Source organism: Lissotriton vulgaris, chromosome 11 (genome assembly GCF_964263255.1).
Source record: "Lissotriton vulgaris chromosome 11, aLisVul1.2, whole genome shotgun sequence".
NCBI lineage: Eukaryota > Metazoa > Chordata > Amphibia > Caudata > Salamandridae > Lissotriton > Lissotriton vulgaris.
The window spans coordinates 638,250,872-638,262,768 of record NC_141699.1 but is presented as its reverse complement, the minus strand read 5'-3'; the positions used below and the strand labels follow the sequence as shown (position 1 = coordinate 638,262,768).

Genomic DNA, 11,897 nt, shown 5'->3' with positions numbered 1-11,897 from the left:
TGCCTTTGAGGTCTGTGTTCCTATGGCACAACATGTGAGGTGGTCTGCATGCACTTGCCCTGTTTGTTTGATGTACATGTTTCACAGGCACCCCCGGTTCTTTGACATGAGGATGTCTGGTAGGGGTGGTTCGTGTGCAGGATGGGTGCTACATGTTGGTCAGCAGTCAAGGAAGTTTTGAATTTGTAATTGTAGTACTTGAGTGTGGCACTTAGGTATACCTCTTGTCTCTCTCTTTCAGCTTTGACCGAGGGCACTGACCCACAAACGACAGAGCTCAGTGGTGGAAATGCATCCGGATCCGAGATCACACACACGCAGACTGAGACTGAAGAGAGCAGCCCCGGAGAGGGGGACAGAACTGTCCCTGAGGACTCACATGTGGAGACACCATTGTCCTCATCTTCAAACAGTGTTGATGAGTCAGCACTGTTGGTAGACACAGGGAGTGGGCAATATACACCTTCAGTCGGTACACAGCACACAGGGCCCACACTGCCACCAACTGCAACAAGTAGTGCTCGTGCTCGCCAGAGTAGGGGGAGCAGAGTGGCTTTCGGTGCAGGCACCGCTGCCCCTGCCCCTGTGACACAAAGTGCCCTTTGTGCTGAGGCGGTTGATCTGCTGCGACAGCTGTGTGTAGGGCAGACCAACATGATCAATGCATTCCTAGACCACGATAGGAAGTTGGGGCAGGTGGTAGCATTCATGGAGGGTATGCATTGTGATGTTGCTGGTCTCCACAGAACAATTCAGTCATTATCCAACATAGTGTCTGCAGCCATTCAAAAGTCGCATGGACAAGGTTCTACTTCAGTTCCCCCATTCACACCACTTGATGTCTCAGCGGAGAGTGACATTTCTGACCAGGCCTCATTTTCGGGGTATTGCACTAGAAGCAGCCACAAGCAGCAAGGCAGGGCACGGAGGGCACAGACACCATCCCCTAGGACAGGGAAATCTTTCACACAACACAACATCAGCTACCCTGGAGTTGACATACAGGATCCTCAAGGGGTGTTGGGGGACAGGGATTCACATGTAACACAGGCATCCCCCTCAAAAGGTACTCCCAAGGCCAGGGACACTCCCAAGGGCAAGGACACTACAAAGGAAAGGGCACCTCCCAAGGCCAGGGACACTCCCAAGGACAAGGACACTACAAAGGAAAGGGCACCTCCCAAGGCCAGGGACACTTCCAAGGACAAGGATACTACAAAGTAAAGGGCACCTCCCAAGGCCAGGGACACTCCCAAGGACAAGGACACTACAAAGGAAAGGGCACCTCCCAAGGCCAGGGACACTCCCAAGGACAAGGACACTGCAAAGTAAAGGGCATCTCCCAAGGCCAGGGACACTCCCAAGGACAAGGACACTGCAAAGGAACGGGCACCTACGAAGGCCAGGGACACTCCCAAGGACAGGGACACTACAAAGGAAATGGCACTTCCCAAGGCCAGGGACACTTCCAAGGACAAGGACACTACAAAGGAAAGGGCACCTCCCAAGGCCAGGGACACTCCCAAGGACAAGGACACTACAAAGGAAAAGGCACCTCCCAAGGCCAGGGACACTCCCAAGGACAAGGACACTGCAAAGTAAAGGGCATCTCCCAAGGCCAGGGACACTCCCAAGGACAAGGACACTGCAAAGGAAAGGACACCTCCCAAGGCCAGGGACACTCCCAAGGACAGGGACACTACAAAGGAAAGGGACACTACAAAGGAAAGGGACACTACAAAGGAAAGGGACACTACAATGGATAGTGACACTACAAAGGACAAGCCAACTACCAGGGACAGGGCACCGCCCACGGATCAGGCACATCCCAGAGACAGGACACCTCCTATGGCCAAGGCACCTCCCAGGGCCAAGGGTTCTCCCATGGACACGAGCTCCATCAAGGACAGGCATACATCACCCCTGCATGCCCTGAGGCTGATGTTGGTGAAGGAACGTAAAACACATGCGTCAGCGGTGGAGTCCCCCCATACCTCTACTCCCATCCACACCCCGCTGAAGCAGAGGAAGGAGTACACGGTTGTTGCATCCCCCATTACACATGATGCAAAGGGCAGAAGGCAGGACCACAGCAAACGCCAAGCAGTGTCCAGAACGTCCCCAGAGAGCAGACCCACATCAGCACATGATCCACCTTTGATGGTTGATGTTTCTGATGAGGCCACACCACTTACCAGTCCATTCATGTCCAGGGTGCCCTTCCATATCCCAAAGAAACTGAGACACCCACCAGTGACACCTGCCCACCACAATGTCGCCCCAGTACAGCGGTCCCCAGCTCCCAGAGCCACCCTGCCTCCTGGCCCATCATTTCAGTGGTCCTAGTGGGTCAGCTACAGTTCACTCTCATGTGTCAGATAGTGGCACTGTGTCTGTTGTTCGCTGTCATGACTCATGTAGTAGCACTGTGTCATTTGTGCCCTCTCCTGTTTCAGGTACTGCCAATGTGTGTGTCTGCCACTCTCAGGTCTCCGATGCTGGCATGGTATTTGTTGGTCACTGTACACAGACATGTCCTGGCAGTGTGTCTGGGTCTATGGCTCATGTGTCAGTCACTAAAGCTGTGGCTGTGTCTCACACTCCTGTATCTGGTGCTGGCAGTGTGTCTGGGTCTATGGCTCATGTGTCAGTCACTAGAGCTGTGGCTGTGTCTCACACTCCTGTTTCTCGTGCTGGCAGTGTGTCTGGGTCTATGGCTCATGTGTCAGTCACTAGAGCTGTGGCTGTGTCTCACACTCCTGTTTCAGGTGCTGGCAGTGTGTCTGGGTCTATGGCTCATGTGTCAGTCACTAGAGCTATGGCTGTGTCTCCCAGTCCGGTATCAGATCCTGCCACTATGTCCGAGGCTACTAGGTCGAGCAGTCCACCAGATTCTGTGCTGTGAGGTGTAGTTCTCATCACTCACATGTCATTGTACTTGGTGTGTAGATAGTCCATTGTAACCACCCTTGCATTATTAGTGTCCATGGGACGGGGCGCTTGACACATGTTCATGTGCTGCCTTAGATGTACCTGTTCTGTTATGAACACTGCCCTGTTGCTGTTAAGATGCTGCATTGTACCCTCTTATGTGCTGCCTCTGATGTACCTGTTCTGTTATGAACACTGCCCTGTTGCTGTTAGGATGCTGCATTGTGCCCTCTCATGTGCTGCCTGTGATGTACCTGTTCTGTTATGAACACTGCCCTGTTGCTGTTAGGATGCTGCATTGTGCCCAATCATGTGCTGCCTCGGATGTACCTGTTCTGTTATGAACACTGCCCTGTTGCTGTTAGGATGCTGCATTGTGCCCTCTCATGTGCTGCCTCTGATGTACCTGCTCTGTGCCTTGCCATGGACTGTTGATGCATTTAGCCCCTCTCATGTGCTGCCTCTGATGTACCTGCTCTGTGCCTTGCCATGGACTGTTGATGCATTTAGCCCCTCTCATGTGCTGCCTCAGATGTACCTGCTCTGTGCATTGCCATGGACTGTTGATGCGCTGTGCCCCTCATGTGCTGCCTCTGATGTACCTGCTCTGTGCCTTGCCATGGACTGTTGATGCACTTAGCCCCTCTCATGTGCTGCCTCTGATGTACCTGCTCTGTGCCATGGACTGTTGATGCACTTAACCCCTCTCATGTGCTGCCTCAGATGTACCTGCTCTGTGCCATGGACTGTTGATGCACTTAGCCCCTCTCATGTGCTGCCTCAGATGTACCTGCTCTGTGCCTTGCCATGGACTGTTGATGCATTGTGCCCCTCTCATGTGCTGCCTCAGATGTACCTGCTCTGTGGCTTGCCATGGATGTTGATGCTCTGTGCCCCTCATGTGCTGCCTCAGATGTACCTGCTCTGTGCCTTGCCATGGACTGTTGATGCTCTGTGCCCCTCTCATGTGCTGCCTCAGATGTACCTGCTCTGTGCCTTGCCATGGACTGCTGATGCTCTGTGCCCCTCTCATGTGCTGCCTCAGATGTACCTGTTCTGTTATGAACACTGCCCTGTTGCTGTTAGGATGCTGCATTGTGCCATCTCATGTGCTGCCTCTGATGTACCTGCTCTGTTATGAACACTGCCCTGTTGCTGTTAGGATGCTGCATTGTGCCCTTTCATGTGCTGCCTCTGATGTACCTGCTCTGTGCCTTGCCATGGACTGTTGATGCGCTGTGCCCCTCATGTGCTGCCTCAGATGTACCTGCTCTGTGCCTTGCCATGGACTGTTGATGCGCTGTGCCCCTCATGTGCTGCCTCAGATGCACCTGTTCTGTTATGAACACTGCCCTGTTACTGCTAGGATGCTGCATTGTGCCCGCTCATGTGCTGCCTCTGATGTACCTGTTCTGTTATGAACACTGCCCTGCTGCTGTTAGGATGCTGCATTGTGCCCTCATGTGCTGCCTCTGATGTACCTGCTCTGTTATGAACACTGCCCTGTTGCTGTTAAGATGCTGCATTGTGCCCTCTCATGTGCTGCCTCTGTTGTACCTGCTCTGTGCCTTGCCATGGACTGTTGATGCACTTAGCCCCTCTCATGTGCTGCCTCAGATGTACCTGCTCTGTGCCTTGCCATGGACTGTTGATGCTCTGTGCCCCTCATGTGCTGCCTCTAATGTACCTGCTCTGTGCCTTGCCATGGACTGTTGATGCAGTTAGACCCTCTCATGTGCTGCCTCTGATGTACCTGCTCTGTGCCATGGACTGTTGCACTTAACCCCTCTCATGTGCTGCCTCTGATGTACCTGTTCTGTGCCTTGCCATGGACTGTTGATGCTCTGTGCCCCTTATGTGCTGCCTCTAATGTACCTGCTCTGTGCCTTGCCATGGACTGTTGATGCACTTAGCCCCTCATGTGCTGCCTCTGATGTACCTGATCTGTGCCATGGACTGTTGTTGCACTTAACCCCTCTCATGTGCTGCCTCTCATGTACCTGTTCTGTGCATTGCCATGGACTGTTGATGCTCTGTGCCCTCTCATGTACTGCCTTTGATGTACCTGTTCCGTTATGAACCTGCCCTGTTGCTGTCAGGATGCTGCATTGTGCCCTCTCATGTGCTGCCTCTGATGTACCTGCTCTGTGCCTTGCCATGGACTGTTGATGCACTTAGCCCCGCTCATGTGCTGCCTCAGATGTACCTGCTCTGTGCCTTGCCATGGACTGTTGATCCACTTAGACCCTCTCATGTGCTGCCTCTGATGTACCTGCTCTGTGCCATGGACTGTTGTTGCACTTAACCCCTCTCATGTGCTGCCTCTGATGTACCTGTTCTGTTATGAACACTGCCCTGTTGCTGTTAGGATGCTGCATTGTGCCCTTTCATGTGCTGCCTCTGATGTACCTGATCTGTGCCATGGACTGTTGTTGCACTTATCCCCTCTCATGTGTTGCCTCTGATGTACCTGTTCTGTGCATTGCCATGGACTGTTGATGCTCTGTGCCCCTCTCATGTGCTGCCTCAGATGTACCTGCTCTGTTATGAACACTGCCCTGTTGCCGTTAGGATGCTGCATTGTGCCCTCTCATGTGCTGCCTCAGATGTACCTGCTCTGTTAGGGACACTGCCCTGTTGCTGTTATGATACTGCATTGTGCCCTTTCATGTGCTGCCTCTGATGTACCTGTTCTGTTATGAACACTGCCCTGTTGCTGTTAGGATGCTGCATTGTGCCCTCTCATGTGCTGCCTCTGATGTACCTGTTCTGTTATGAACACTGCCCTATTGCTGTTAGGATGCTGCATTGTGCCCTCTCATGTGCTGGCTCTGATGTACCTGCTCTGTGCCTTGCCATGGACTGTTGGTGCACTTAGCCCCTCTCATGTGCTGCCTCAGATGTACCTGCTCTGTGCCTTGCCATGGACTGTTGATGCTCCGTGCCCTCTCATGTGCTGCCTCAGATGTACCTTTTCTGTTGTATCCAGTGCCCATGCTCCTGCCTACTCCAGGAGTCATTTACTAATATGTGTAATAAAACAAGTTATTCATGTGTAGTGGTTTCTCAGTGTCATTCCTGGTTGTCTCCTTGCATTGTTGATATATTCGTGCTATCCTAAATGCGGTTTCCCCAACATGCACCTCCCCCTCCCCACGTCACAGCCCCGGCAGGTACTCCCCTTCCGACAGCGATTGGTGTGTTTGCGTACATGCGTTGTCGTCGGCGACGGTCCATGACTTGCTGGTGGTGGAGCACGAAGAGGATCGGAAATGCGTTCAGAGCTGAGTCCATGACGGCGATCTGCCTGTGGTGGGTATCTCTACGCAATGTTTTGCCTCTCCGCTGTGCTGAAGCCGCCGTGTTCAGGCTGGTGGTTTTTCCGCTGCGATTTGCTGTGTCTTATCTGCTATCGTGATTACGTGGACGGTCGGAGAAGTCATTCCTTACGGCAGTGTCTCTGGTTGGTTACGTCCGCCGCGGGGTCGGGTGTATTTATGCGGCGGTGCTTGTTCTTCCGGAAATTTGACAGTGCTTCCCATCCTAATATGATTCAAAAAGGGGGTGGTGATGGACAGAGTATCTGAATTAAGCAGAACACTCCTACCCAGTCAACAGATCAGGGCTTGATCCATCACTGTTTTTTAGCTCACTGCACCATCCCAGTTCAGAACCTGGCTACATGCAAATTAGTCTGACCCTGGCCCAGTGCATCATGGGAACAGGGCAGACCAAACTACCAAGCCAATTCTTTTACTGGAAAGGACCAAGCTTCCGGGGACCGGTTTCTGGCATTACAGCCATCTTCGGCCCGGCTTGCTTGACAATTCAGACACTCTGTTCATCACCACCCCCTTTTCTGAATCATTTTTGTCCACCATAAGCGTGGAAGGGTATACTCAGATGTGAGTCCCTAGCTCATTGCACCATCAGGATTCAAGCAAGCCGGGCCAAAGACGGCTGAAATGCCAGAAACCGGTCCCCGGTAGCTTGTTTCCTTCCCAGTATAAGAATTGGCTTGGTAGTTTTGTCTGCCCTGTTCCCATGATGCACTGGGCCAGGGTCAGACTAATTTGCATATAGCCAAGTTCTGAGCTGGGATGGTGCAGTGAGCTGAAAAACGGTGATGGATCAAGCCCTGATCTTTGGACTGGGTAAGAGTGGTCTGCTTAATTCAGACACTCTGTTCATCACCATCCCCTTTTCTGAATCATTTTTGTCCACCATAAGCGTGGAAGGGTATACTCAGATGTGAGTCCCTAGCTCATTGCACCATCAGGATTCAAGCAAGCCGGGCCGAAGACGGCTGAAATGCCAGAAACCGGTCCCCGGTAACTTGTTTCCTTCCCAGTATAAGAATTGGCTTGGTAGTTTGGTCTGCCCTGTTCCCATGATGCACTGGGCCAGGGTCAGACTAATTTGCATATAGCCAAGTTCTGGGCTGGGATGGTGCAGTGAGCTGAAAAACGGTGATGGATCAAGCCCTGATCTTTGGACTGGGTAAGAGTGGTCTGCTTAATTCAGACACTCTGTTCATCACCACCCCCTTTTCTGAATCATTTTTGTCCACCATAAGCGTGGAAGGGTATACTCAGATGTGAGTCCCTAGCTCATTGCACCATCAGGATTCAAGCAAGCCGGGCCAAAGACGGCTGAAATGCCAGAAACCGGTCCCCGGTAGCTTGTTTCCTTCCCAGTATAAGAATTGGCTTGGTAGTTTGGTCTGCCCTGTTCCCATGATGCACTGGGCCAGGGTCAGACTAATTTGCATATAGCCAAGTTCTGAGCTGGGATGGTGCAGTGAGCTGAAAAACGGTGATGGATCAAGCCCTGATCTTTGGACTGGGTAAGAGTGGTCTGCTTAATTCAGACACTCTGTTCATCACCACCCCCTTTTCTGAATCATTTTTGTCCACCATAAGCGTGGAAGGGTATACTCCGATGTGAGTCCCTAGCTCATTGCACCATCAGGATTCAAGCAAGCCGGGCCGAAGACGGCTGAAATGCCAGAAACCGGTCCCCGGTAGCTTGTTTCCTTCCCAGTATAAGAATTGGCTTGGTAGTTTGGTCTGCCCTGTTCCCATGATGCACTGGGCCAGGGTCAGACTAATTTGCATATAGCCAAGTTCTGAGCTGGGATGGTGCAGTGAGCTGAAAAACGGTGATGGATCAAGCCCTGATCTTTGGACTGGGTAAGAGTGGTCTGCTTAATTCAGACACTCTGTTCATCACCACCCACTTTTCTGAATCATTTTTGTCCACCATAAGTGTGGAAGGGTATACTCAGATGTGAGTCCCTAGCTCATTGCACCATCAGGATTTAAGCAAGCCGGGCCGAAGACGGCTGAAATGCCAGAAACCGGTCCCCGGTAGCTTGTTTCCTTCCCAGTATAAGAATTGGCTTGGTAGTTTGGTCTGCCCTGTTCCCATGATGCACTGGGCCAGGGTCAGACTAATTTGCATATAGCCAAGTTCTGAGCTGGGATGGTGCAGTGAGCTGAAAAACGGTGATGGATCAAGCCCTGATCTTTGGACTGGGAAAGAGTGGTCTGCTTAATTCAGACAATCTGTTCATCACCACCCCCTTTTCTGAATCCCATCCTAATATGGCACATGGACTGGCCGGACTGAAAAAAGGCATTTTCTGCCTACTTCAGGCCGGCGGTCGTCCTTCCGTCCGCCATCCTAATCGACCCCATAGTTCGGTAAACGTTTTACCTCACCACACAACAGCAGGGTGGGCCCTTTTAATTTTTGTATTTGATTTCACTTTACTGCCATGATTTGCTATACACATTTTTTAATCATGTTAAAATTCAAAGTGAACAAGACCCAAAGATGGCACCTACAAAACTTTGTCTAGTGGCCTATAGGACGTTAGACTCTTTATTTAATTGTTCGATGCCAGTGCTTGTAAGGCCCTACCTTAAGGCAAACTTCTAGAGTGTTATTTTTCGAGTCACCAACTAGCGTTTTCTAATTTCTTAAGAATTTTATCTCAATGCAGTTTTTTATTCCATTTTTGTTCTCACCTCTTTGTCCACCGATATCATGTTTATATTTTCGATTTTATTTGTAGGTGTGAACTTTCAAACTCTGCTCAGTGCCACTAGCCTGTTCAGTAATGAGCAGGCATTACAGAATATCTGAATTAAAATAATTTGAAAAAGAGAAACAGCAAAAATAAGCGAAAAGGTTTAATTATTATTAAATGCAATTAGACCTACGAGATCTAACCTATACAATAGTGGTATACATCTGTAAACTGAAAATAAAATGCCTGTTGCTGGACAAATAAGGTGCCTTCGGTCAATTAAAGAGTGTAATAAGGATACTCATATTACCGAATTCCTTAGGTGGAAACACAACATATTATATAGTCAGGCAAGTGCATTAACAACGGTACATAAGAAATATTTTAGTAGAACTAAATAAAAAGAATACACATTTTGGGGTTAGGAATGTCATTTAATATTAATCTTAATTTTATGACAACAATAAATTACACACAATAAAAGCAATTTCGTTTTAGTCACAGTTCTTGTAGAATGGCTGGAGTTTCTGTACAACACAATAGTGCTTTTTATGCAATCCAAATGTTGCAAGCGTTTTAACGTTTAATACTACCTGCATTACCGGAACATACTGCACTGCAATCGGGCAGAAGCTTGCTGCTCATATTGCAAGGAAGAAATGTATTCTTATGAACTGATCTGAGACACACTGTATACACTTCTGCTAAGTAATTTGGATGAAACATTAAACTTCCGAAACAAAGAACACAAATATTTAACTCCTCGCAGCTACTGTTGCCGGTTCTTCAGACTGCAACTGTTTTCCAAGATATTCCCTAAAATAAAAACATGAGTGTCAGCTATTTCAAATAAGCGATTACATGGTTTGAAACTTACAAAACAGTAACCGAGATCGATAAAGTGTTAATTGGCCTTCTGAAAATAATACATGCACTGTCATAGATTACATAGACCCTGCAAAAAAGCACAAGCAAACTTGTGTAAAAATCTCATGAGCTTGCGCCTTGGCTGGTAATATTTCAGTAGGTTTAACTTTCCAAGACAAGGAGCAAGTACGCTTGACAATTTTTTACCAATACACAGCAGTGTAGAATTCAACTGTTTTTGTTAATGTAAACTTTGAAAGAGACAGACAAATTAACAGCAGTACCTAGAGCTGCCTACCATTAATCAATGAAAGTAAAGTAGCGAAGAAATAACTTTTCAGTGCTAGTTCAAGCAATACAAGACACTAAACTAACTTAAAGTTCCTGTCTAAGGCGACGATGAGCAATAGGCATTTCTTTTGCATGGATAACGTTTCTGTAGAAATGTTACATCGTGTGGGTGTTTTATCACAAAAGAAATATTTTGAGTAATCTTATTTAAAACTTGCTTTAGGACTTCGAGACGGCAACAGGGCTGGCACCACGGCAGCAGGGCCGGCGCGGCACAGAAGCAGGGCCGGCGCGGCACAGACACAGGGCCGGCGCGGCACAGACACAGGGCCGGCGCGGCACAGACACAGGGCCGGCGCGGCACAGACACAGGGCCGGCGCGGCACAGACACAGGGCCGGCGCGGCACAGACACAGGGCCGGCGCGGCACAGACACAGGGCCGGCGCGGCACAGACACAGGGCCGGCGCGGCACAGACACAGGGCCGGCGCGGCACAGACACAGGGCCGGCGCGGCACAGACACAGGGCCGGCGCGGCACAGACACAGGGCCGGCGCGGCACAGACACAGGGCCGCCGCGGCGCAGCTACAGGGCCGGCACAGCGCAGCTACAGGGCCGGCACAGCGCAGCTACAGGGCCGGCACAGCGCAGCTACAGGGCCGGCACAGCGCAGCTACAGGGCCGGCACAGCGCAGCTACAGGGCCGGCACAGCGCAGCTACAGGGCCGGCACAGCACAGCAACAAGGCCGGCATAGCAACAGGGCTGGGCTAGCACAGCACAGCAACAGGGCCGGGCCGGCACAGCACAGCAACAGGGCCGGGCCGGCACAGCACAGCAACAGGGCCGGGCCGGGCCGGCACAGCACAGCAACAGGGCCGGGCCGGCACAGCACAGCAACAGGGCCGGGCCGGGCCAGCACAGCAACAGGGCCGGGCCGGGACGGCACAGCACAGCACAGCAACAGGGCCGGCAGGGCACAGAAACTGGGCCAGCACGGCACAGAAACTGGGCCAGCACAGCACAGAAACTGGGCCAGCACGGCACAGAAACTGGGCCAGCACGGCACAGAAACTGGGCCAGCACGGCACAGAAACTGGGCCAGCACGGCACAGAAACTGGGCCAGCACGGCACAGAAACTGGGCCAGCACGGCACAGAAACTGGGCCAGCACGGCACAGAAACTGGGCCAGCACGGCACAGAAACTGGGCCAGCACGGCACAGAAACTGGGCCAGCACGGCACAGCACAGCAACATGGCCGGCACAGCACAGCAACAGCAGCAGGGCCGGCACAGCAACAGGGTTGGCACTGAAATCAGGCTGGCATGGAAACAGGGCCGTCACGGCACAGCAACAGGGCCTTCACGGCATGGTACAGCAACAGGGCCTTCACGGCACAGCCACAGGGCCTCCACGGCACAGTCACAGGGCCTCCACGGCACAGCCACAGGGCCTCCACGGCACAGCCACAGGGCCTCCACGGCACAGCCACAGGGCCTCCACGGCACAGCCACAGGGCCTCCACGGCACAGCCACAGGGCCTCCACGGCACAGCCACAGGGCCTCCACGGCACAGCCACAGGGCCTCCACGGCACAGCCACAGGGCCTCCACGGCACAGCCACAGGGCCTTCAAGGCACACTCACAGGGCCTTCACGGCACAGCCACATGGACTCCATGGCACTGCATGGCACCAGGACATGCACCGCACGGCACCAGGACCTGCACGGTACCGCAGGGTACCAGGACCTGCATGGCACCGCACGGCACCA

At 51.9% G+C, this 11,897-nt stretch overlaps 1 protein-coding gene across 2 annotated transcripts in view; it reads right to left on the bottom strand.

The window, feature by feature from the left end:
- Positions 1-9,378: 9,378 nt before the first annotated feature.
- ATP6V1H (ATPase H+ transporting V1 subunit H) overlaps positions 9,379-11,897 on the bottom strand; it is a 196,161-nt gene continuing 193,642 nt past the window's right edge. For both annotated transcript variants that reach the window (XM_086943734.1, XM_086943735.1), the window contains one exon: positions 9,379-9,781. In XM_086943734.1, coding sequence (XP_086799860.1) covers positions 9,721-9,781 — 61 coding nt within the window. In that variant the 3' untranslated portion in view covers positions 9,379-9,720. The remainder of the gene's footprint in view (positions 9,782-11,897) is intronic.